This window comes from Mycteria americana, chromosome 6 (genome assembly GCF_035582795.1).
Source record: "Mycteria americana isolate JAX WOST 10 ecotype Jacksonville Zoo and Gardens chromosome 6, USCA_MyAme_1.0, whole genome shotgun sequence".
In the NCBI taxonomy this organism is placed as follows: domain Eukaryota; kingdom Metazoa; phylum Chordata; class Aves; order Ciconiiformes; family Ciconiidae; genus Mycteria; species Mycteria americana.
The window spans coordinates 18,247,817-18,275,575 of NC_134370.1; the positions used below are offsets into that span (position 1 = coordinate 18,247,817).

The following is a 27,759-nucleotide window of genomic DNA, read 5'->3' on the forward strand; positions in this document are numbered from 1 at the left end:
GGACCCAGCACCTGCAGTAGCTTTAGAGAGAAGAGAGATATATAACTAAACAGCATCCTTCTTATGAGCTGATAAACCCATGAAAGTGGTAAAGGTTTGAGTAGAGTAGGGCGTGTAAAAAAACTTGGATCGCTGAGACAGTTTTTAAAAGGTTTTGAAAGAATACACTGTGCTGATTACTCAACTGTCTCATGGATTCTTACAAAGTTGTTCTTGTCCATGACTCCCAGATACCTTATTCATCAGCTTCTACTTCACGATGGCTAATAATAGATGAAATGAGTGGAAAAATAATCAAAGCTCTAATGAAAAAAGGAAGTGTCTGAATATTACTCCAATAGATTATCTTCTAAATTGACTTGGCTAGCCATTAATTTGGATAAAAATTATTTTCTCTCCTTTCTCAACTTATTTTTTAATGGGTTATGGAAGATTAGAAGCAGAAACTAGTGATGATCTCTGTTCTTCCCCAGTGGTAGTGCCTCTACCTCCTGCCACAGAATATTTTTATTCAGAGCATCCCAATACCTCAAGGTCAAACGCTTCTAAACTTAGGGAGTTTGGTAACATGAAGCTGTTTTACTAAACTTTAAGACCAACTAGATCAGATTAGAACATCTCTGGGTTAAAAGCCTCATCCAAAGTGGACTATAGTTTATCAGAGGCAAAGCTGTGCTCGTGAATGATATCCAAAAAGTCTCTTCAGTCTGTTGCTGGAAGAATTGCTAGATTCTTCTAGGATCTGCTTCAATTAGTGTGTGCAAACTACCGATTCAGCTCAAATGTTCAGTGAGCAGCTTGTCTCACAGCTCCTTTATAGCAGATTTCTCCCTGACAAAATGAAATAACAGCAGATAAAAACTTTACTTTGTATAACATCAGTGGAAGAAAGTGAGCCAAAATTACAGTATTTGGACTTGAGCAGCTGGGTACAGCTTATATCTTCCCTTATTATAGTTTGTGTTTTGAAGTAAAAAAAAAAAAGCATTGAAATAACTGTGTCTAAGGATAGTGTAAATACAAAGATACACTATAACGACAAGGTGAGAGTAGAATAAGGAACCTCTGCTTCTGAGTTTGTCTAAAAACTTAATGAAAGCAACTTTTGCTAAATTAATTATGTTCATTTGAAGTCTGGCACTATTTTAGTCCTAGATCTGAGCAGAAAGAAAACAATTTGCACAATAGGACTTCAAATACGTTTATTTCTCAGAACCTAACAAAGATTTGGAGTCACGTCAGGTGTTCTAGCCTCGTTGTAGAACCTCTACAGCCTGCTAAAGAATACTTTTATTAGGAGTATCCAATATGAAAAGGTCAAATAGAGCTTTTTTATCAGGACTTATCAAGGAATTCACTCAGAGACCACATGACTAGCTCAGTTAAATAAACCACAAAGTCTTGCGTATATACCAAGAGCCTGGCAAGTGTAATATTCTTCATACATTTGATCCTCACATTCTTTCAGTTATGAGCATGTGTCAATACAGTTAGATAATTGTGATTCCAGATGCCTTACAGAAGTCTCATTTCTGAAATTAAGGTGCCACAATAACATTCATTATTTATCAGTGTGTGAGCCTGTAAAATAATTTCTGGAAGCGTTTCTTTGTCCCAGCTATTTCATTTTACTTTATTTCTGAGGTGGAAAGGAGAGATATCTTTAAATTATTTTCTTGATACACAACAGGAAAGACCAGAGTCCTGTGCCATGTCATTCCTTTGCCTTGTAGGAAATGTCACTGCACACAGGAAAGAACCTTTTGCATTGTAATATACAAAAGCATGGCGGTGCTGCCTGACAAACACACTGACCCTGTCCTTTGCTTTCTTCACTGCTTTTCTATTAGCAATCCTTATCTTCAAATGTTACAGAGCCTCAAATTCCAATTTCTAAAAGATAATATAAAATTCAAGCAAGGAGATAGTGATCTACAATTAGGCTCATGTTAGAACAGAATTCAATAATAAGAGAGTCTGAGACAAAACTTCCCTGAAGACTGATGCAGGATGGAGGAATTCGCCTCCTACCAAGACAAATAATACAGGATAGGCACTAGTTATCTGCTTGATGCATTGGCCCAAGACACTTGGACACCTTCTTAAGAACTGCAATATGAAAACTCATCTAAAACAAAGTGCCTCCTTAGTCTGCTTCACTCTATCTTAAGGCAAAGATGGGAGAAGCTAACAAAAGTGTGTCAAAGTAAATCTCATTTGAGAAAGTCACAACTGAAATCGTAATACCCATAGGATGCCTAGGTAATTTCTAAAAAATAAGTTACTATATGGTCAATAGGCACTATGTGCTCATATCATAGTGATACAATCCTGCTGCTGCAGGGCTAACTACAACTATTTGAGAGTGCTACATGGAACACAAGAAAACTGAAGCCTAATTCGTAAATAATTTGTGAATCATATGGACAAAGCACACAAAGGCTAACAGAAAGCCATACTGGAAATGCAGTTAAAGAACATGATGATTTATTCTTATTATTGTATTTAATGCTTATTCCAGACCCTTATCTGAACTTCTCCAGTCAAACTTGGGTTTTGTGGATGTGTGTATTGAGATATGAATAACCAATACAGAGACTGAAGCCATGAACTACATATACTATATAATGCTTCCTCCAAGCATTTTTGCTCTTAGGAAGCCCTCAATCTAGATCACCTCTTGTGGCAAAACCAAATATCAGCAGCTAAATCAAGTTCACAAAAACCCAGGATCTTGCAGAATGTGGTGATAATGATTCAGCCCATGACAACCTTTTCTTGAAGTCACTGTGAAACCATGTCCTACCATAGAGCTACAGGAGAAAGGGGGAAAACTACTCCAGCTTCACTGCCATGAAACCTAATGTGAAGTTCTCTGTCTACTTGTCGTTACTAACAACACTGCAATAAAGTGAATATTATTAATAGCAGCATTAACACATTGCTAATAGGTATCAAATTTTCTGTAACCTGCAGTAATATATACAAGACAAGATAATACTATTACTACTGAAAAACCCTTAATTCTCTTTGTAGAATAAAGTTACATTTTTAATAACAGGGGAAAAAAATTACCAGGTCCTCATTTTAACTCTCATTTAAAAGTGATAACATAGATTAGCCTAAACTACACTCCTGCCTTGGATATAGTTGGGACAAACACAGTACTAATGAGGGATGTCACATGCTAAAATAAAGTTTCTTTTCTCCCCATCCCAGGGGAAACTTCACCCTCAGTGGCTTCTGTAACTTGTAGTATGAAGTGCTATTCCCCACCCCAAAATTTGTCTCATTAAGAAAAAAACAGTCTTAAATCTCAGCAGTTCAAAATAAGAGAGGCTTAGCACTGAAAATAATGCCATGCGAGTTCCCAATTCAAATAGACTGCACGGTAAATTCAGTCTTTCTGATAACATTGTCCACGGTATGCTTTATATTGCATTATTAGCATCTTCAAGACTTCCTTCTCTACAGTCGAGCTGATAGGCCTCACTAGATAGACAATGAAATGTATTCCACACTGTGTGGGTGTGATTTATTTATTTCATAACTACAGTTGCTCTACTTCTGTATTTCCATGCATTTCAGTGTTGTAATTTCTGTTTCAAAATGACCCATATAAGTGTCAGAAAAAGATTTTTTTAAAAAGAAAAAAAATTCTCCCAACCTCTCATGCAAAACTATAATAACTGAAACTCAAGGAATATGTTTTACAGGCAGTTAGCTAAGGGTTTCTGTAGGAGAATAACAAAGGATAAACTCATCCAGACTTCATTAATTTATTCATTTCTGCTCCTGAATGATTTCAAATTAGGGAGATACTGAAGGGTTGCCATCATGACCCTTTATTTCAGGCTTCTTCAGACTCTTAAGGCTTTTATTCCTTTATGGATTCAGATAGCTGAAAAGAGAGTTGCCTTCAACCAAATGTAGTATTATTGCCACTTCCAACCAAAAAACACAAGGAAAGCACTTCTCATTAAAGATGTTTTATGAGCTATTGTTTTGTGAAGACAGGCAGAAAGATGAAAGTATCGGAAAGAAAAGGCATCAAGGAAGTAGCAGACACTGAAGTCTGCTTCAGTAATAAGACCCTTGAGAAAAGCTAAAAGAGAAAATTTGGGGACTAAGTTGAAACTACAGAATGTTAGCGCAAAAGAGGAAATAAATTGTACACAACTGGTCAGAGAAACAGGTCTTGGTATGTTCTCAGTAAGACTGCATCAGCTTTTCCAATTTTCATGCCTTACTCTAACAACATGCAGGTCTGGTATTTTGATTAAACTGCATAGATGCAAAGTAGTAATTTGATTTTCACTTCCTGTCTATGGCCGGTTTTTCCCCCTGAATCTTCCACCGTTCTGAATTAGAGATACACAAACAGTAGTCTCCAGTCCAACATTCTATCATTTGCAAACGGATAACTACTGGCTTAATCCTGCAATCCTACTTCCTTGATACAAGAGTGATCTGTGTCCTAACACAGACTCCAGACTATCAGCCAAACCTGTGCTCAAAATATCCTTTTCTCTCCTCTTCAAGACCCCATCACGTTCACTGTCCGTTGTCCATCCTTCTCTTTGTTTTCCTGTTGTTCTCTAACATACAGCTGCCAGCCAAGTCTGTTCCTGCACTCGGGCTTGCAGTTTGACTACTGAGGGATTGATACTCTGATGCTTTTCTACTTTAGATAGTGGCTTCTCTTGCGTTTGCTCTTAATCCTTTGAACTGCTTCTTCATTTATACCTGAAACATGGTTCATCTACCACCATCCATGATTATGGCTGCTATAAACACCAACTAGCATTAAGACTAGTACAAGAAGCAATACAGAAGACTAAAGGTGAAAGCTAAATCGGATCAAAGAAAAGTCCATGAACAAGTTTGCTGGGGTTTCAAAAAAACCTATTATTTACTTGAATTTTATACTATGCTTTCTTATTTTGAGTAAAAGAAATACTGCAACAGCTGATTTAATGAAATTCCAGGAATCTAATGGAAAAGGTCTAGTAGCTCATTAAATATATCGAGCCATGGGTTTGTTTCATAAGTTTGGGAAAAAGAATGTAACTTTCCTGTAGTTCATCTCTACCCTATCAAATCTCCATGACTGCAGATCACTAATGGAAGTTCTGTTCCTTGTAATTCATTCAGTTCTCCTGCATAGTAAGTAAGGTTTATAAGACTCCTGACAAACCTGGAGGAACACAATCCACTGCTTATTTTTTCCAAGTTATGAAACAAATATACAAGACAAATCTGGGTCCTGGGGAATTAATGTATTATTCAGAGCAATCATGAGCTATTTTCTCTCTTATATTAGTAGCATACAAGGTGTAGTATGGGGGAATCAAGTCATTTGATTAATAAAATTTGCCTGCTTCTTTTATTAAAATATTTACATAACAATGAAAGAAACAACTAATAATTTGTTAATTGAAAACCATGAGCTAGTGAGCTTACACATACTTCATGCTGATGAATATTGCCACCATATGAGACAGGCAAAAAAGAACAGATGTAGTCAACTCTACTGCAGTTCAGTAATTAAAATATAGGGGCCTAATAAAGGTATTTCAATCCATTTAATCAAGTTTTCTACAAATCCTACACTGCAGCATTTGTTTTCCATGGGCTGGTAAACTATCATTTAGGCTGACATTTTGAAACTTAGTTTTTTTAATATATTCTCTGTAAATTTAAAGGCACATAATTAATATGTACAGTAATGCACATAATTAATATGCACAGTATTACTCACTGAAGGTATCATTAGATACTTAAATAATTTCTCTTCTGGTTTGACACACCCATTTAGCGATACAAAAGCTTATTCTTAATAAAAGAGAGAATGGCTAACTGTGATATCCTCCTGAAATAATAAGCAAAACAACTGGCTTAAATTTGATGTGTGAGATTCAAACTTTGCAGACAACTATTCTGCCAACAAAGCTCAAAAAATACATTAGATGAGAAGAAACCGGGAATTTTCAATGTGGTAACAGTTCTGTCCCTGCAACTCTTTGACCTATCTAGACATGTGTTAATCAGTTATATCCAAGTTACTAACACAAGGTCCCCGACTGATTTGCATCAGTGTGAATAGATTGCCATCACATACCTCTTAAACAAGGACTCACAGAATGATGACGCTTGAGGTTTTGAATGTAAAATTTCATCTTGTTCTTATACCTCTGGTCAGGGTTCATACTTGAGCCTAATGCTTCTTATTGACCACACTGTTTTATAGAAATTATGTAGCTGGTGGCTGCAAACATTCTTACAATAAATGTGGGACATACAAAGAATAATTATAAATATCATGAGGTGGCACAAAGGTAATAAAATACGTTCATCACAATCACCGTGCATGTATATAGCAATTACAAATCATATAAGGTCTTAATTTTGCACCGGAGCAAGTCTATGCAGGCCTATCTAGGCTCACAATAATAAATCACACAAGTGATAGGTTAGTTATTAACATTTTTCTGTCTTTCACTTTTGTGCCAGTTTTAGTTGCATAAGAGAGTGATAGAACTGCATATTTTGAGTTCTAAGAGAATTTTTAAAGTATTTTTGAAAGATATTTTTATATTAAAAATATAGTCAAACTTTCACAAAGTAACAAATTAAGCAGCAGGAGACTTAAGGTGCAGACTAGGGTTTTTTGTTTTATGAGCATGACACATACTATAAGTAGTGACATAACGGCAGACTGAGCACAGAGCAAGGAACCTGATACTCCTGAACACTATTCCCAGTCTCAATACTTTGCTGTGTGGCTTTAGGAAAGCTCTCAAGTGCTGAAGGAATGAATTGTGTATGTCCTGAGCAACAGTTTCAGGTTTGGTTTTACAGAGCAAGACTAAAAGCTTTAGGAAAAATAATCACCCGGGAAAGAAGTTCTGAGGTCTCCCTATCTATACAGAGATCAGCCTCTATTCAGTTTAGTCAGTGCTGTATATTCAATTTAGTCAGTGTTTACTGCAATGTATACTTCTAACACGGCAAACTCTGCCTTAGTACATTTCAATCTCAGGTGACTAAGTTCTCTTGAATAAAAACAAACACCAAGATTGCCTTAAAGCTATCGTATCTTTTTTTTTCCAGCATGGCCTTACAATAGTCTCAGCCTCGGGAATTCAGATCCACTAAGAGAGGAAAAAAATACACTCAAGTACGGTATGTGATCTAAACATCATTTTTCCAGCAAGCTAATCTTAGATTTTGTTCTGACAAACCAACCACCTATAGCGATAAAACACAGGAACCTGGGAATGTCAGGATTGCTCTCCCATTTAAAAAAACAAACAAACAAACAAACCAAAGATTGAAAACAAACTCTGATACTCTCCCACTAAGTTTCTTTGATTTTTCAGCGCCACAAACATCATTTTGTGTGTACCTGAATAAAACAGCCAAGTGACCTCATTTGTTTTCACTCACCTCCTGAAACCACCAGTTATGGTAACTAAAGCATCTGGTAGAAACGTACACACAGTATTCTTGACAATCAAGCTTACTGCATCCGCTTCTGCCTTAGATACACAGCTAACAAGGTCCTCATAGTAGAGAAACCCTGGAAATCAAAGGCAAAAAAGTGCTGATCACTCTGTGGAAGTATCAAAATCTACATAGCGTGATGTAAGCCCAGTGTGAAATAGCCATCTCTCACCAAGAAGTCAAGCCACACAACTCGTACCATGGGCAAGGGAACCCTATCTAATGGCAAGAATTAAGAAATGCTTGATCTTGAGTCTGAAACTATAGGTTTGTTTCAGGACATGTCATGGGAAGAAATACATTTTGATCCAGCCTCTTCAGGAGTCTTTTCTGTCCTCCCCACCATTCCTGGAGTCAGTCTCCTGCCCCGGGTGTGGAGGATCACAGGCAAAAGACAGTCTCTTCCTTCCCTGATCTTTGTCCTTATAGTTTATATATATTTTTGTCATTTTCCTGACAGCAGTCAGGATAATTGCTCCACTTGCTGAAAACCTGAATATTTATAAATAGCTCCGACTTCCCTACCAGCTCCCCTCAATGGCATTTCTGGACGTACTGCTTTAAAAGGCACTCTTCTCAAAATGATGGGGTTCTACCCACGTACAGGGCTCAGAAGTATGTGAAATATCCCAGTTATCTTTATGGCTGATCACAGAGCTTGTATCAAAAAAGCCCAGTCCTGCAGCTTGCTTCACATTTGCATATGACATGTAGAAGAAAAAAGGATAAAGGAGCATGAATGTGGGCAAGCTGATCCAAGGGATTCTGAGGTGATGTAAAACACATGGATTTAATGCAAAAATAAAGTTACATTATTTGAACGCCATGTTAAATAATCTCCTTTTCTTAATGCAGCTGAGTCCTTTGTCTAAATGGGTCCCTTTATTTAGGGAAATGGCACACACATGCGCACAAAAGTATATCTATCGGGAAGCAACATTATTCATTTGATCACATGTAACACTTGAAAGTTAAGACATGCTAGGATTATGGAGGTAATTTTACAAGTATTTTATTACAAATACGACTTATCACTAAAGTAGGGCTGCCTTGAAGGAGACAGGTCTCCTCCGAAAAGTAGCTCTGGGCTTTCCTAATGTTGTAATTTTTTCACAACCTGTGCAATAATGACCCATTAATAGTTTTGTGTATAGGAGCAGATTTCATTGGGTATCTGCGTAAGCGATTAAAAAAAATGCATATTCATATTTTTATAATGACACCATTTTTAATTAGGAGCCCTGTTACACCAAATATTCTTTTTAACCTAATAATTTAATATTCACAAGATGTTGCCGCCAGAGAAGGGATGTATAAATGAACTTTGCCTCCTCCTCTGACTGTGTTACCAAGTTCTTAGAGCTCCGAGACATGAGTTTTTATGAGAACTTCACCTTACCTGCTCTCTGCATTTTTGATAGCTTCAGGGTCTTGTCAGCTTTTACCTCTTCCACAGTTCGTAAACCCATTCTGTACCACTTCTCAGATGTCTTCACTCCCACTCCAAAGACTGAAGTAAATTGCTAAGGTCAGTAGAGGAACACACATTTCAGTGTTGTTTTCTAAAGGAGCAGTAAATTAACAATAAGTAGGTAACAACGAGGTTTAAAAGGGAAAATACTGGGCAGAACTTATACTACACTGAAGATAAATAATAGTGTAATACAAACATACAGATTCAGCTTCCTTTCTTTGCATAGTTACGTTGAACAGACAATTGTTGTTATACATGGGCAGTTCTCATTAAAGTGAAATCTAAACAATAATACAGTAGCATCCCCAGTAACTTTATGTGATTTAGCTAAATGTACACTTTCAACTAAGGTTTGGAATATGGATAGTAGTCTCTATTTTTACTGCACAATTAAGAAATGCAAACAATAATGTTAAGTAGCTGGATTCCCTCACACTAATTTCATGGAATAAGAGGAGATGTCTCAAGACTGTCTTCCTAATTTGTCTGACATTATGATTTTGTATTATATGCACTACCAGCTCCCAGTTGTACGCATGATGTTGGTGTTGCAGCACTCCTGAGAGATGGGGTCAGTGGGAACCCTGTGGCTCTTGAAATTCTGCACCGAGGGCAATGGGTCTCAATGGTGCATGGAAACAGATGGTTAAGTACATGAAGACAACTAATCTATTCTTATACTGCATTCTATAAAACATGTATGTTTGGAGGTCATGCCAAATACTGTTTTCCAAAACGAGATTCCATTTCAAGTACAAACGGTAATTTTTGTTTGCTTGCATTTTATAAACAGTCGTACGATTCTTCAGTCCTCGCGTGATCCAAGCTAAATTCCTCTACATCTTATTCTGAGTACAGATTTCACTATTTTGCCCACTGGAAAAAAACTATGCCCGAATCTACCAGTTTCTGAAGTTTTAGTATGGTTATATTCTATTTGTTCCAAAATAATTTTGTACACTAACTTATTCCCCAAGAAAGGATGTAAAGCAAAAACATCACAGTTGTAAGCATTATTCAGTGGATCAATATCTCAGATGAACAGTGATATGAAAGCAAGAGGGAAAACTTTCATGCCTGCCCAAAAGCATGTTCTTTATGTTCAGTTTGTCAATACTGAAGCTCTTAATAGTTTCTTTGTACTTTTATAGAATTCAATGAGTAGCTGTGTAAGACACGAATAACTGCTGTTTTCCATTGAATCTACAACCTCTGAATTCCAACCATGTTAGCCTTATTTTGTGGTTTTCTAATGAGATTAATTCCTTGGAAGTAATTAAGATAAAGCAAAGAGAAGAATTAAAACCTTGGATAATATTAAATAGGAATTACCCTACATTTTGTATATAATGGGTGAAATTACCTATTCTTTGTCTGAATCATGGGTGTTTATGAAAGAATGTGATTTTTTAAATACTTAGATTGTTATCTTTTAATGTTTTTGCTAGTGCTAAAAGATCTTCAAAAGGGTCTATTACTGGGTTTAGAATGATTCCAAGAGACTTAATTAATATTGGGATAAAGAACAAAAGAAAATGGATTCTATGCTACTGTCCAAATTTTTAGAAAAAAAAACCCATATTTTTTCTTTCCATACTAAGATCCACTATTATTCAGTATATTTATAGATGTCAATTTAAAGACACTGCCAAGAGTGCAGTGTGAGTAGCAGGTAGTCCATTTCTTCGATTGTGTATTTGAGCATTGCTCTTTTTCAGCTGGTGAAAGTGAATTATATGGACTTGTTCTCTGCAGCATCCCCTTCCATACAGAGACAAACTGACCACATCATTCACATACCCTACATCTAAAACATAGGCTGCATAATTTATTTCAGATAACTGTGGTCCTGGGACCAGCAGCGATCTTTTAAGTCATGAGTGATTTGCAGCAGTTACCAGAACCATGCTAAACAGTAAAATTTAGGAATTCACTGATATTATGGAATTCTTCTTGGCTTTCTTAGAAACACATTAAAAATTGTTGCAAAAAAATGGTTACAGCCAATTTAGCCAAAATGTTGAGACTGTGCTCAGCTCTTATTAAAGAGAGCCACATAAGTTTGTTGTACTTTGGCATGTGAAACAAGGCATAAAGCATATTAGAGATAATCTGTCCCCTGATAGGTTTTATTCTAATCTCCAAGAAATTTTCTTAAACCCTGAAACATAAGATTTAACGGCTGATCCTCAACCGTTATTACCATTAATAGGCAAGGCTGGTTCCTGAATCCTGCTGTACATGTGAATCTACACCTCTTCTCTGAGTATTGCTACAGATGGCGTCAACTATCACTGAACATCCTTTCACACTTGTATTGCAGGTCAGAGCAAACAGAAGAGACTGCCAATAGGTGAAGTAAAAGTGAGTAATGCAGGGGAGAATTAAACAGCCCCATTCCTTTTACTCTCCGATTTAAATTTTTTCTTAAGACACAAACAGGATATTTTTAGAGATTAAAACTGCAGATAAAATTGAAAAAATATTTTTCCAGTATGTATTTTTCCAGTGGAGAATTCACTGAATATTTAAGAACTGGGAACTGCAGTATTTGCGTGTTTTAGATTCTCTGTGAAAGACGAAGTGTGACCATGACTCTGAACCTAAAATCTGCCTAAGAAATATCTCGTCCTCTTCCTTCTGCCTCATGCAAAAGAAAATTAAAATAGATCTGAGTCATCTTCTTCAGCTGGTATTTTCTTAATGCCAGAATAAGATGCTGTAGTGTTATACTGATAATCAGCTCAGGAAAAAATAAACCAAACATTGGGTTAAACTTACAACTAAGAGTATGCATTACATTAGTTTTCAGGAAAAAGAGATTGTTTAGTTCAAGCTTCAGGGCAACTGTGTATATATCACATTAATTAAAAAGGTAACCGATTTCACCGTTATTCCTTACTCTATCACAGTTTCTCTCTCTCCCTTTCTCTTTATTCAAGACCTTTCTTTCTTCATACTTAACACTCGATGTTCCTTTATAATAAAATTGATGGTTATGTCTAAGCTCTACTAAACAGAGGAAAATATAAGCAATTTTAAGCAATAGTAACAAACCTCAAAAGATTTACCTTAAATGATTTGTATCGTTCATCATTTAACACTTCCTTAGCTCTAGAACTCTCTCCTTCTTCAATAATCTCCTAAGCAAAGAAAAACAGTACTCAAAAAAAATAATAAAAAAAAAAATCAAGATTACGGTAAGATTTAGTAAAATAATCTAAAAGAAAGTCTTATCAACCTGTAAAAACATGAAGAGCATCGTTAGCAAGCATATTGTTTTATTCCATTAGGATCAAATTCTGCAATCCTTTTTGAGACAGAAAATTACTGAAGGATGAAGGAGAAACTGGAACCACAGAATAAATTTCACAGTACTTATTTACTCATAAATTTACTCAAGGATGAAGTAGAAACCAGGACCATGGAATATATTTCACAGTACTTATTTACTCATAAATTCACAGCCAGAAAGCAGTTATTCATTGTAAGCTATCAATGAGTTGTCCTGAAAATTAAATTTCATTATTTGGTTGAGTTTATTTCTCTTAAAAGTAAGACCATTGTAAGAACAGATAAATTTTTTCTTGAATGTACAGTCCCTTCAGTCTTTCTGATAAAAACTAACAAACAAAAAAACCCCCACCAATAAAACCCAAAAAGTCATCCTATTTTCTGTGGGATTATAACTGAATTCCCAGTCCCCAGGTAGCAGGTACAAAGAGCACTTCAGAGGCTAAATTCTTAACTGGTGGAGTGAGGCAAATGAGGAGCCAGAGCAAATCACACCACTCAGCAACGGCGTCTCCAGACAGCGGAGACCCCCTGATCAGCTGCCTGCTGGAATAACAGCACCCGAGATGCGGGGTCCTGAAAAGGCTAAGAATTAAAGAAAAATGCAGGGAATACTCAAAGCTCCAGTAAGAATGTAAAGTTCATCCATTACTTAAATAAAAGGCTCTGCTATAACTCATAGCAAGGTAATTTAACATTAGAGTACTAAAATATTTACCAGTTTTGCAATAATAGTACTTCTAATAAAGCATTCAGGTGAGCAAAGTCATGTTGCCAAGGGCAGAAGTCACACGAACAAAACTATTAACAGTTAACCTGTCACATCTAAATCAGAGTGAGCCTTTAAAAAATACGTACAATGATACTGCATTATTGATTAATTTGTTTTTATTCATTAGTTACCTTTATTCCTAAGGGTGAGGGTTCCATGACAGAACCTTATGTTACTACAAAAGGTTTACAGTAATCATTGCATTCTTAGTAACAAGGAAAATATAACGTTATTACAGGAAATACAGAAGGTTGTGTAAATACACACAGATATCAATGTTGCACTCTGTGACCTCTAAAAGTAGATCTGTAAAAGAATTAATTGGCAGATAATTCAGAGGTACATTACCTCAATGACATCTCTGACTCGGTCTCCCATGCAGGGCAACCCCTGTATATCTTTCATTCTGGTTACTGGAAATGGAAGAAATTTCAGCACAGAAGCTGCTCTCAGAAATTCCAGGCAGACTATTTCATTTTCTTTGAACTCATAATTTTCAGCCATTATCTCAAAGGCATCCTAGAGATGGGGGAGGTGTAGAAAAAAGTTAAAGGTTAATAAAAGCTTAAACTATTCAGTACACTCCTTAGAAAGGTTACTTTGTATGCTAATTCAAGAATGATTTCTTTATACTAGGATGAAAAGATAAAGTTCATAAAAAAAAATTCAGCATAATTTTCTAACCACTTGAAATTTTTCAGGTATCATAAAAATTGTATTTTAGAGACAAACATGGGAAAAGATTGTGATCTGGAACAAAGCCAAACTTTAAAATCTTTTGTGAGATAGACTTTCCAAATTCTGTGCCTATCTAATAAATCAATGTGAAATAGCGCCATAATTTTTAGAATTCTGCCCAAACATAAGTAATCCAGCAGGTCAGTACGTGACATCTTCATTTTCAGACACAGCCAAATAGGAGTCTGTGGCAATACTGGAAACCACCTTCTTCTTTTTGCACTCCTACCCATGCTTCTATTTAGTAATTTAGGGAACAAATTCTCATTTTCCTCATTTTTCAGATGTATGCCCTATGCAAACAGAAACACATTTTCTTTACGGTTCTTCAGATATCCATGGCTTGGTTTATTCGATGTTGCACTCAAAACTACCTGGAGATTGCCAGTACAATTTTTTTTTTTTTTTTTTTTAAACTATCCATATGTCATTTATGCAGCTTTGGAGTCTCTCTCCCTCCCAGAATATCTGTCTATATCTTAATAGCAGCAATTCTTAGAAGTGAAATGCAGGGAACAGATAGCAAAGTGATGGAGAAGAGAAATGGTTTTTTGGTTTCTCACTGTAGAATACTATGTTTTGGGAGAGAACAAATGCTGCAAAATAAGTTTGTGAATAACATAAGATAAGAACTTATGAAGGCTTACTGCTGATTAGCAGCTGAAAAATCTGAGTTCTTAATGAAACCTTGCACAAAACCTCAAAAATTTTCAAGACTGCAAAATTAAGTGGTTCCTCAGAGATGTTTGAGAGTGTACCACTTCCAGAAGAGACTTTCACTGTTCAAAATATTTATCTAAAATGCATCCCACACCTGGCTGTTAGGGATGCTCTTGTGCACCATTCAAATGGCCCAGGGCAGGCTAGGTACAGACCATAAACAAGCCAGCCTTGCAAAGCTCCTGCACTGCATCGTGTCCTGCAGTCCTGCTGGAGATCCCGTTTCTTACTCTTCAGCCAGTCCCTAACAAGCAGCTAGCAGATCCTGGCCTTGAAAGGGCCATATGTCCCACTATATCAGTTGCTGCATACCCTTCCTGTTTTCCAATTTACTCCTGTTTCTCCTTTGACCCACGAGGCATTACAAAATAACAAAGAAGTGGCTGCCAGCATGCATCTGCCTGCAATTATCACTTCACTGAGCTGTAGTCCATGTGTCTGTTCAGAAATGGGTTTGGAATAAGGATGAGTAACACTGAGAGACAGATAGCAACAGCAAATGGCTTACTAGAACAATGACTGCAGTGGATAGTAGGAAGGAATAAGATTAAACAGCTTTTTCCTGCCCTCAGTGTTTATGGGATCACTGTTCATATGTAGGCTCTGATTTAATTTCATTTGTAATTAAATATCTCATTACATAGTTTAAAGAAAAATAATTTTAGATTTTGCTTTGATTTTTATCTTAGTGTTAATGTGCTTTATATTGGAAAATAAAGCCAAGTGAAAACCAACAGGCCTTGCACATCCTAAATGCTACATGCGTAATATCTCCAGGTGAACTGGAGTCAGTTCCAAGCCCACTAACTGATGTGACAGTAAATCCAGGGAAGCCATCCCTTTATTACATCTGTGGAATTGAGAACAGCATCTGTCACCCTGCATTGAAGGAATACAGCCTGATGTAAACAACAATAAGATTTTACTTGAGGTACAATCATTTAGATCACTAAAATAGAACAACTTCTTAAAATTAAATGTACTTTTCACAATGAATGCAGATTATTTACATACTACATTTCATTATTCGGTCCGTTCTAGAAAAATAGACCATCTGATATGTTGTGTTGTTCAGATTATAAACATTATAGTCTCATTGAAGCAAAATTAAAGTTTTAATCAAAATCTTCAAGAAAACATTGTCTCTACTGACCCTAGGATTTGCAAAACTTTCCTCTCAACAAATAAAAAATATGAGATCTTAATTGGATTGACAGTATCTCTTTAGAAGAAATAGGTACCTTAGCTGAACAAAACCACTTCACTTTCCTTTTTTTTTTTTCCTATGCTACCATGTTAAAGTGTATAAAAATAAGTAATTAGGGCCTGCTACAGAGAATTTGCTTTGTTCTATATCACCAGTATAACTTCATTCCTTGATCTCTCTAAGAATCAGTCACTTGTTGTTCATCTCACTGAAGAATCCTCCCCTTAGCTGCATATTTATTTATCAGATACCCTGATTACCCTGATTAGTAAGTGCTGTGCAATTCCATTTTCATAACTTTTCATGAAAGACCTCTTCAGATAGATAGCTGTTCAGCAAGATGCTTGTTGAAGTTTCTACCACTGTTTACACTTGACTAGCCTTTGGGTATGAGGAATCAAAGGGAGGGGGGGAGAATGCTCCTTTGAGAAAACAAGCCAAAAAACCATTCTATTACAAAAATAGTGCACAAAACCTTAGCTTCCTTACAGCTGTCTTTAAAGCTCTTGCAGCGGCTAATTGTTGGATTTCTTCAACTGCTATTCTTTTTTCTTTTTTCCACATTTAAGATATTTATTGCTTGACAGATTATGTTGTATTTAATTACATACTTTTTGGTTAAAGACAGGTGCACGTTATAGTTCCTATTTCAAAAGAAAACTAATGCAGAAAAAGGGGAAACTACCACTTTGAGGTCACAAGCAACATGGATTCATCCCAGTTTGCACATGGAAGAAAAAACACAGCATACACAATACTGCAAAGCAAATGGGGAAATATATTTTACAAGTGGGGTGATAGGAGTCAGATGTTTCCTCTGCTGTGGGGTTTTTTTGATATTCTCTCAAGTTCTTATTCTTTTTATTCTTTATCAGCTTCAAAGATTCTTTCCTACTATGCAGCAGAAGATGCTAATTCTTGCTTTAAGTGAGGTTTACAGTTCCGCTCACAAAATTACGATTACTTTTTCTTTATTTTTCTCTCTTTACAATCTGTGCACATGAATACTCAAGAAAGCAGTGTTTGGCAAGAAATCTCTTACTCTGGTTAACACTAGCAGGATTAATCAGGGGACAGAACCAAAAAGATATAGTCGCTACCTTCTTGTTAAAATAGTCTATACAGACAAAACATAGTCAGAAAACAGTTCTTGCAAGCACCTGCTCAGCAGTATGTAGTAATGACAGCGACTGGCAAAGCCCTCTTCTTGATTAGGAGGCTCAAAAGGTCTAGGGATGTTTTCTCTCACTCCCAACAGGCGGCCTCTCACGTGCACATTTAAATAGATGTATTCTACACTGAATAATAAGCCATCATGATAAATTTGTCTGTGTAAACCAGTACCACTGCTGTTTTAGAGAGGTATTAGCCCCTTCCTACTAGCGGGAGGGCAGTTTTCAGAAAAACTGTGTCACCACCATTATTGAAAAAGACAATCACATGTAGCATTTTTACTCAGAGGCTGTTGAGAGTCAATGAGAAAATATAATCAAAGCATTTTTATCCTTCTAGTTTGCATTTTTCAGTGTTTTCCTGCCTTTGCGAAGCTCATTAAGCTGTTTTAAATAAACAATTAAATAGTATTGAATATTCATTATTCCCTGTAGAAAACATTGTTTGCAAATGCTGCAATTAATTACAGACCTGTCTTTTTACATAAAACTGCTTTTGACATTCTTTTTGATAAAATCTTTCTGCTTTAAAAAAAGAAAGCAACTGATCTCCAAGTGGAATTGCTGTCTATTGAATACTATAGTCCATATTGAATAATATTCCAGAGGGGGAAAGCACATGAAACTCCTATATTAGCTGAGAAAAAGCTTGCAATCTGTTAGATCTCTGGTGAAATCTACTTACAGTGATATAAAAAGGAAAGTTACTGACCCCCCATTTATTCTAAACCTTCATATCTCTTACATTAAGCACCTCGCCATCTTTTTATCAATCAGATCAATACTCGGATTGCCTGTTTAAAAAGTACTGGTTTAACAGGAAACTAAGTTTCTAGAGATTTCCAGAACGTGGGATTTTCATAATCTCCAGGATATTCTGCAGGGGCTGCTCTAGCTAAATGTGAAAGATAACTGGGCTACATTTCAGTTCTTCAGTTATTGCAAATTTTCCATCCATGTCTGAAATTGTGGAATGTACATTGGAGAGACTTGGGCTATGCAAAAATTTGCGGATGGAATGCACTTTCAGATCCCAGCGAGTCAGACACAGAAGTACACAAAGATTTTGTTGAATTAAGTTAAAAATAAGGAAAAGGATAGATGTACTGACAGAAATTTTGAAGCTCATTCAGTATCTGGTATTTAAGACCTAATAAGATAAAATATCATTAACAAAGCAAAGTTACCAGTAAGCATCTTGCACATGCACACTAAAATATTATATCATAAATGCTAAAAAATCACAACACTGAAATCAACACAAAGAGCAAGGTTCTCAACTAATATATGAGAACGATTGTCGGAAAAAATAATAATTAATAATGCTATGCTGGTTTATGCCTGCTGAACAGCTAACCCACTAACATTCAACATGAATACGAGAGTACATGAGTCTGCTCATATTCAGAAAAGCAAAAAAAGCTAATGGTCCCATGCTATGCTTCATATTATCCTGCTTGTTTCAACAAGATTGTCAGAGCAGTTCCATTGCTACTTGCAAAATAGTCTTTAATAACCTGTTTAAGACTCTGCGAGAACAGACATCACCAATATTATACCACCAAGAAAATATTTTAAATCTAATCTGTTTTATAAAGAAAGCATTACAGCTTCATGGACAGGGCACTTCTCTTACTCCCATGCCTATACCCACTGCTCCTCTGCTGTGTGACCTTGGAAAGCTGCTTCAGACTGCCTTGCCATTGTTTCCTTTGCTATCTTTCATTTGCTGTCTATTAGGGCTATGAACTCTCCAGGGCTTGAATTGTCTTTTACAATGTGTTTGTACAGCATCTCTTATAAGAAAGGCCTCTATCTTACTTGAGCCTGCAAATGCTACTGCAGCACAAATAAAAAAATAACAACATACCATTGTATAGGTGAACTTAATCCGCCAAAGAGCTAAATAGCAAAGTGTGCTAAACAAAACAAACAACAACAAAACTAAAAAAAAAAAAAAAAACAAAACCCCCACCAGAAATAACCCTACATGATACGTGGTTGAAAGACTACTATACTCAGAACAGCAATTTGAGTTAAACTGCTTTTCCTCTCAGTCACTGTTTTCTACTTGAAGTTCATTTAGTAAGTCATAAATCCAAAGGGTGCGTCCTAGTTCTCATCACATGCCTTTGCCAGTGTTTGGTGTCCGTTCAAAACTGACCAAAGTGATTTTAAAGAGATTTAGAATGAACCATACATTCAAATAATTTTCTTCTCACTTTTCCTGGTGTAAATCCTTCTTTCATGCGTCAATGGGAAGAGTCATAGGGCACATGAATACCTTTTGTATACACAGAGAAAGAAAAGGAATACTTTCAGGTGCTTATTTCAAGGAGAATTAAGCCATTTGAGCCAACCTGTAGTGTTGAGTAGAGTGATTTCCAAATAAATAAAATGATCCATTTTTGTTCAATCTGAATTTATTTTTATTTTATTTTTGGTATCTGAACTGAAAAGCCCAATACTTGCCCAGGTCCAAAGATTTTATCACATCATCTTACATCAGCTGGAGAAACAAAGGAGCTGAGAGAATGAGAACAGTAATAGCATAATGTGCATGATCTCAGGGTCCTTGTATACACACTGTTATTAGAAATAAATATCTGTTAGCTCCAGCTGCTCCTCATATTAACCAATAATAGCAGGTTCATTTCTTACAACAGAAAAGAGTGGTGCTCTTGAGAAGTTTCCGTATTTTTCCACATAATGTGAAAGAAAACAAGACAATTGTGAGAAAAGATTTGCTGACAGCACAACAATGCTAGTTAGAGCGTCAATCACGCAACACTGCCCTACAGCAGATAAAAACACAAAGTGTAATAAGAAACATAAGATCTTAAAAGTATATTACACACATTAATATGGCCAAAGAAAGCAGTATAGACTTGATGTATACATACAAATTTGGGTTGCCAGTATGTGCAGGTGTATTTATAGTCTGTCTGTATTTTAGGGAGCAGTCTCCCACTTACCTTAAAAATGAGAAGATATATTTCCTCCTTAGCCCAAACCACCAGTTCATTTTGGACAGATATACACTTCACATACCTTTACAAAATTTGCTGTTTTGATGTACTGTCTGGAGAATTTTTACTGAAGTAAGCTATGTCAGTAAAACAGTACATGTTATTAAGGGTATGTATTCAGTTAGTGGTTTTCTACCTATAGAGCTCCCAAGTTCATTATAAACTTAAAGTTGAGGTTCTCCTGAGGTCTGTTTTAAAATGGAATAATAATAAATGCTTGAGCCACTGGCATAACTGATACATATTTCTGTAGGTACAAAAAGAAGAGAAAATAAAAAAGGTTTGGGGTTTTTTTTCCTCTAACAAAGTGGAAAGGAAACCAGGCATCTTTCCCATGCTAAACATCCACATTCTCATTACCATGAGTAACAGCCAAAGCGGAGTAACATTCAGTAGCATTAGCAATAAGCCTCAGAATCACAGAACCGTTTGCCTCTGACTTAATTAGTTTCTTCTGTAAGAATTAAATTGTATTTTCCTCACAGAAGAATGTCTTTCTGGATTTTATTGCAGTCTAGTATTAATATTCAAATCCAACAATCCCTCTCGGGCACAGCAGAATGACTCCATTTATTTTACCACATGAAAACACAATGCAGCCCCCAAGCGTATACTTTCAGGGGGAGAGGGGGAGGATGGCTAGCTATTTACAAATGAGCCAGAGAACAATATTATAATATTATATTCCATAATAACATTAATGTTCAAGACAAACCTAAAGGAAGCATGCTAAGGTACAGCCTCTGGTGAAACAATTTTCCCTTTTGTTTTGCATCTTTACCCATCTGAATAGCTACAGTTCACCTGTGGATTCAGGGCTATGTGTTCAGGCACATTCCTGAATCATCCAAATCAGTAAAGCCCATGGCAGTGGTTCCCAACCTCTGTACCGTGAGGCCCCAGTACGTGACACACAGTGACCCAAAGACTGCATGAGGCCCCACAAGTCTGAAAGTGGTTGCATTTCTCCTCCATGAACTGCCACACAATGCCACTGTCTCCTCCTTGGCATGCAATTTGACATACCGAGCCTATTCTTCACACAACAGGCCTTGCTGCTACTCAACAGCTCATAAAAAATAATTTGGGTAGGATTTGCCCAAAGTCAAACATAGTCATGAAACCCGAACACTAGCACAGTCTTTGCCAACCCTTCTGTAGCTTATTCCATGATATAAAACTGGTTTGTTGCACCTTTCTGTAAGTTATTTTCTGGCTATTACAATAGAAAGGAAACATGGGACAGCTGAACGTAGAAATGGCATCTAGTGTGTTGAACCACCACATTGTCCTCATGTGCTCTCCTCAAATATCTCTGCTGTTCAGTTTTAATAAACGGTCCTTCATGGTAAAATATATACAGAACAGGACTCAAAATTAAAACTGATCACTAATTACCAATTTCTCCAGAAAAGTTTCCAAAAGTGCCTCTCCCAAGAAATCAGCACATTCAAAGCCTCATTGTATGCACGTCACTGCCTATTAGTGACTGTTTTCCTGCTCTTCCAAAGAGACTAAAAGATGTCAAACGTAACTACCACTCTTTCTCAAACACAGCTACTACTCATTTGAAAGAGGAATTTGATACAGGGTATCAGGGCAAAGTCCAGTAAGGAAGAATCCATGAGTTCATCCAAGAATGCATAAGCAAATAATAGCTTTGTGCCCCTGTTATAGGCAAGATCGAAAAACATTATTTTCAAGCTAACCAAGGAAAACAGGAAAATCGTAAGAAAACAGAACAACCCTGGCTCACAGAATAAAGTTGTTATAACAAAATACTATCATCAACACATAATTCAAGATGGTTTGGACCTAATTTTCAGGATGTATGGCATTGAGCCAGGGAAAAATCTGTCATTTAATGGTTGGCTGCCCACAGCATGCACAAGTGAATTATACCAATGCTTCAGTGCATTTGCTAAGTGCTCGCACTGAAAAATCTGTTGGAACACTTTTATTTGAGAACATGAATTACAGGTTTAATACAAGACCAACAAAACAACAGCAAAACTGAAAATCAGGCTCCTGTGACATTAGGCAGACTAACTGGCAGGCCTCCAGGGAACGGGCCAGCTCTTGCAGTCCATAAACACCCAAGCCTTCAGCTGTCATTGGAAGCTTTGGTTGTGAGGAAAAAGAGAAACAGCCCTAAGAAGTTCTATTAGGTATTGGGTCTGGCTGAGATGGAGTTAATTTTCCCCTTAGCAGCCTTCATAGTGCTGTGTTTTGTATCGGTAGCTAGAGAGGTGTTGGTAGCACATCAGTGTTTTGGCTACTGCTGAGCAGTGCTGGCACAGCATCAAGGATGTCTCTCCAACATTCCCTCCTCACCAGTAGGCTGGGGGTAGGCAAGATCTCGGGAGAAGACGTAGCCAGGACAGCTGACCTAAACTGACCAAATGGATATTCCGTACCATATGACATCTGCTCAGCAACAAAAGCTAAGAGAAACGAGGAGGGAGGGCATTCGTTATTATGAAGTTTGTCTTGCAGAGCAATTGCTATGCGTACCGAAGCCCTACTTCCCAGGAAGTGGCTGGACATTGCCTACTGATGGGAAGTAGAGAATAAATCTTTTCTTTTCCTTTGATTTTGCTTTAAACTGCCTTTATCTTGACCCACGAGTTTTTTTCCATCTTATTTTCTCCCACCACCCTGCTGAGGAGGGGAGTGATAGAGTGGCTTGGTGGGCATCTGGCATCCAGCCAAGGTCAACGCACCACACATTACAGCTGTCAAGATGCAGATGCTAGACAGACTCATACGCATTATCAACTTGTCCAGTACCACCTCCAGAAATAAAATACAGCATGAACTCAGAACAGTTACTCTCAAAGTATGAGGATGAAAAACTGCCACCTTCGTCACTATGAAACCTAATTTCTACCCAGACTCAGAAATGTTTGATATATAGGATAACAGAAGGGAGTCTCAGTGCTTCAGTCAAACTGCCCTGCTTCTAATGCATTCAGCTAAATTCATTTATCAAATACAGGTTGTACTCTGACATTAAGACTGCTGCAATGATAAACCTGGAAGTAATTTAGGGACTGCCTCTCTGTGAAACACAGGTATAACAGCAACCACTCAATTAGTAGGTTGCTGCTAGCATAGTTTTCATTTGAACTGAATCTTAGACTAAATCCAGGAATTCAACAGCTAGAAGACAAACTATATATTCACTAGAGTTGTAGTACTATCTTTTAAAATGGAAAAATACTGTGTGAATTTACAAATAAAGATAGTAGATGTTTCAAAAATTAAAAATAATGTTTAAAGGGATCATTAAAAAGGGTACTACCTTATTGTAGACCTTTTTGTGCTCAAAATGTTAATGACAATTAAAAATCAACAACTCTGTGCCTTCTAGGAGTAGCCATTGTACTTCGCCATTATCCATCATAATTACTTTTAATTTTTTACCTTCACAGCGACTGACAAAATGCCCTACTACACAAAATTCCACAAAGAGCCAGACTCCCACATTCCACTGTTTTCAGGAAGTGCAGAACTAAGGCACTTAGCTCCTGCTCCTCCAAGAAGGCCAGTATTTTACAGAATCTTTGGGTCATGCTACCTTTGGTCTGACATCTTCCCCTACAGCAGCGTGTATTTGATATTTGTAAACAGTGAAGAAGAATGACTGCTTTCAAGAGGTTAAATGGTAACATTCACAGCCTTGTTTTTCTAGCAGGAGGTGGGGCACAGCAACCATTTCAAAATAAGTCGTTTGGGGAATGTTGGAATCATTCGGGTTGGAGCCAACCGCAGGCTCAAAGCAGGGTCAAAACTCAATTCCCATCAGGTTGCTCAAAAAGGGAAAATTTTTTAAATAAGCAAACAGTTTAAGCTACTTGAGTACCATAAACACTATTATATAAATGGTATAATTGATGATTATTTCAAAGCATCACTACAAGGCAAAATTTAGGTTATTTAATTTTTAACTTTGCATTCCCAGATCAAGACATTTCAGAGTTGCTCTTAGGTTTATCTTTAGTTCTGAATTCCCAGAGGTTTTAGTATTTACCTTGTAAATGTTTTTTATTCTCAAATTACTGATATCTGTTATTCTTTTTATACAGATCTTACAAATAATATTTACTTGAGAGATTTGTGTGTATTTACAGGCACACTAAGTAAAAGCATAAAAATTATAAATAATAAAACTTTAGGAAGATGAGGAGGTGTTTCATGTTATAGTTGAAGAGTATGAATGTAACTATGGCAGATTTATTCAGACTATACCACATTAGAGTCTCTGTGTCAAATGTTTAATATTGAATAGTTGTTACTGAGTATCTAGAGCCAAGAGGAGCCACTAGGCACAATAACTTAAGAGGAATTTAGACCAGATGACTCAGGCTCTTCATACCCATTGAACTGTATAAAGTTATGAGCATTAAATAGGATATATGACAGCCTCTAAGATTTTGATTTACCTAGACAATTTAAGGGGTTTTTTTGTCATGTTAAAGTAATTACATTGACCACACAATCTGTTTTCATAACTAAGCAATTGTGAAAATCTGAAGCTTACAACCACACTTCGAAGAACCGAACACCTAGGTAAAAGAGAAGGCAGCACAGCAATTGTGAAGTACCTTGGGCTAACGTAAACCAAACTTTTGCTTATCATTACTTCCAACTTGCCAAATAAGACTGTGATGAAAGGCTAAAAGACATTTTCAGAATGTTATTCTATCATTTGTTTTAAAAATTCATGTGTTTACAAGCTATTAGTGTATTTAAAGATCCACTGTGTTAAGCTTTCAGCAATACTTAAAGGATGCAATTAAGCTTGCACTCAATTATAATTTAAGTATGGTAGATTTATAACTTCTTTAAATTGTTATCATTGTGCTGCCTGTTTAACTCATGAATTTGCTGAGGGTGCCATAGAAAATACTGATGTAAGTACTGTATTAATTATTTTACTTATACTAGTTTTTATTTCATGGATAGGATAAGTATTACCGTGAATTTCTTGTTGTAGTTATTTAAAGTTGTCTTCCTTTGACACGCATACTGAGATACTTTCCTTGCAATAAATGATGCCTCTTCTGATTCAGGTGTATTCAAAGGAGGAGACTGATCTTGTTCCTAACAAGGAAAAAAAAAAGGGGGGAGGAGGAGAAGGGTTGGTGACACACCTGTCAAATAGCTTAAAATACCAAAAATATGTTTCATGAGCCCAAAATATGTACCTTTAAAGAGAAGGTAAGAGAATAATAATGCTCATACCATCTTCCTAGGAAAAACATTTAATTTCACATTGACTGCACTGACAATACCAGTTTATCTGGTGATTACCGGGATTTTTCATTTTCTGTAGTAAGTTCTTGCAGGGAGTTTTCAATGGCACTGTCATTTAAAAAAAGTCTCTCTACTACTACTCTTATTATTGCAGTAAGACTGAAAAACTACAAAGCTTTAAGAGCGGATAAGCTTGAAAGAACAGAGAGTTTTCCTAGAAAACACTAGATGATTCAATATAAGATCGGGGATGTTAGACCAAGGGGCAGAGGGGAAGAGAGAGATGCTCAAATGACTGACTTTTTCAATCTGTAGCTAAATTCAGTGGTGGAGGAAAAACGTATGTATGACTTTAAACTTTTCCCCCCTCTGCCAGGTAAAATGAAAGAAAACTTTTTGGTTTGGATTTAATTCATTAAGCTAAATGTTCTATTTTCGGGTCATTATAAAGCAAAGGAAATATTTACGAACAGCCATAGGAGAGTCATCTCCATCCTTTCATCCAACAGCCAGTGTTCACCTTAAGATGTGGTTTCTCACTCAGACCCTTCCATACACGCTGATCCAATTCAGACATCGTTCTTAGGCGTTCACTGCAGCAAGGAAAAGGAGCCAGGTGCCAAATCTTAAATGGGTGTTTCCCAAGCACCAGGCTACCTACATGCTCATTTGCTTTTTGCCTAATTTTGCTCCATGCAAAATCGACCAAGGTCAACAAAAAAGTCTGTGGGTAACCTACCCCAGTGGGGTGGGAAGAAGGGAATTCTGAAAGGCAGGATACACAGAGTCGTGTCCCCATTGGCAAAAGAGAGTCCTGAGCATGAGTCCTCACCATGCGAGTGTCCTGACCAGTAAGCAACTGGAAAAAGACAATCTAGCACCAGCTTTTCTGCTGCTTTATATGCCCAGTCCTTTAATTCCTTTGCTTTCATTAAAAGTGTCCAAGTCTGAAATACTTTGGAAACACCCAAAGCGTTCTCAGCATTTCTGTGTATTTTTTGCTATTTGTCATTTTGTCTGTAAACATTTGGCAGATCTGTCAAAAACTTATTGCATTGCACTATCCAAAAGCCACAGGGAAATGGTTCAACAACAACAACAACAAATATCACAGAGATACAGAGAGGAAATTTTAATCCCAATAATGGAATGAGGAGCCCTTTCTCCCCTGCATCCAAAGACATGCAGACATAAAGCTAGCATCTGTACTAGGCAAACCTATAAATATGTGGATGTGCCTTCACACACACACCCCCCACATATAATGTCATGCTAAATTGCCTTTGTATTTGATACAGAGTAGTTAAATAACAGTATTCACACACACACACAAAAGGCATTTGCTTGCACAGCTGAAGAAGCAGTGAATTATATGGCAGTTTTCATAGTATACACTGAAAGGAAGGAAGCTATTTTATGTGTAAGACCACTCTTGGGAATAACCGAAATGGGTTTCAGCCCGGATCAACAGCACAACTCATCCACTTTTGCACACATTCATGAATTATACTTTAAAATTGATTTTAAATCATATAAACTATGATTGATTACAGCTAATATACTGCTTGAAATGATAGTGCCAGCTGCAAAGACTGTGAAGAAAGAGAACATTACTGAATAGAATATATAATAAGCCATTATCTTCATTAGGATGTAGACAAACAAAGAACAAGAGTCCTACATGTAGCATTACCTGGTATTGTGGATGAGAGCAGAAGTAATGCAGAAACTCTATATGTTTAAGAGGGTGATAGACTGGCACAAACATCCTATTCCTGCCTTAGCAAAGATATTTGATCATTTTTCTTAATCAGCAATAGTTATGCTTTTAATTAACAGGACTTGATTATATATAACAACAGAAGAAACTGGCTAGAAATCAACAGCAAAAACATCTAGCAAACAGTAATTACTATAGTCTGATTCGTAGGGAATATTATGATGCCTGCATGAGAACTACAGGGATGATCTCCTATCATCAGCAGAACATAAGAACAGGATTGGTATTGCTTTTTGGTGTGAAGACCAGATGGGATAAAATCATTTGTACAGATTAATGGAAAAACCTAAAGTTTAATCCAGTAGCAATTACAGTGTAGAACAAGCAACCCTGGAAACTCACACTACCTCAAAATAATTTGTAGTACTGGGAAGAAGCAAATATGGATACGAGAAAAATGTAAGCATTAAAATTCCTTTTTTTGCAGATATCTCCACTACATTAAAATGAAATTATAGTAAACTACACAGGAGCAACCACCGAAAAATATCCAAATGTGTAGGCTACTTAACTAGAGCCTCTAACTGCTAGAGCTAGTCAGAGTTTGTACCCCACATCCAGGCTGCAGTAACAGTGAATGTCACTGCCACCCCTTCAGTGACATTTTCTGCATGGCATAAGCAGGAAAATCAGTCTGTACCACTAGCATCAGTCTGTACAGCAGAGAGGCTTAGTTGCAAAATTAATCTTGGAGGGACTCCTTTGCTCTTTGTCAAACTTTTTTTTTTTTACTACACAAAGAAGTATAACGACATAGGGAAATAACAGAGAGAGAGAAAATGGAGCAGCAGTGAATAAGGTGCGCAGA

The 27,759-nt window shown here is 36.7% G+C and overlaps 1 protein-coding gene across 1 annotated transcript in view; it reads right to left on the reverse strand.

The window, feature by feature from the left end:
* DNTT (DNA nucleotidylexotransferase) overlaps positions 1 to 27,759 on the reverse strand; it is a 97,008-nt gene that overhangs the window by 61,293 nt on the left and 7,956 nt on the right. The window contains exons 3-7 of the mRNA XM_075504091.1: positions 24,893 to 25,018; positions 13,395 to 13,565; positions 12,052 to 12,123; positions 8,906 to 9,029; positions 7,450 to 7,582 (exon numbers count right to left, since the gene is read on the reverse strand). Of these exons, the coding sequence (XP_075360206.1) occupies positions 7,450 to 7,582; positions 8,906 to 9,029; positions 12,052 to 12,123; positions 13,395 to 13,565; positions 24,893 to 25,018 (626 nt within the window). The remainder of the gene's footprint in view (positions 1 to 7,449; positions 7,583 to 8,905; positions 9,030 to 12,051; positions 12,124 to 13,394; positions 13,566 to 24,892; positions 25,019 to 27,759) is intronic.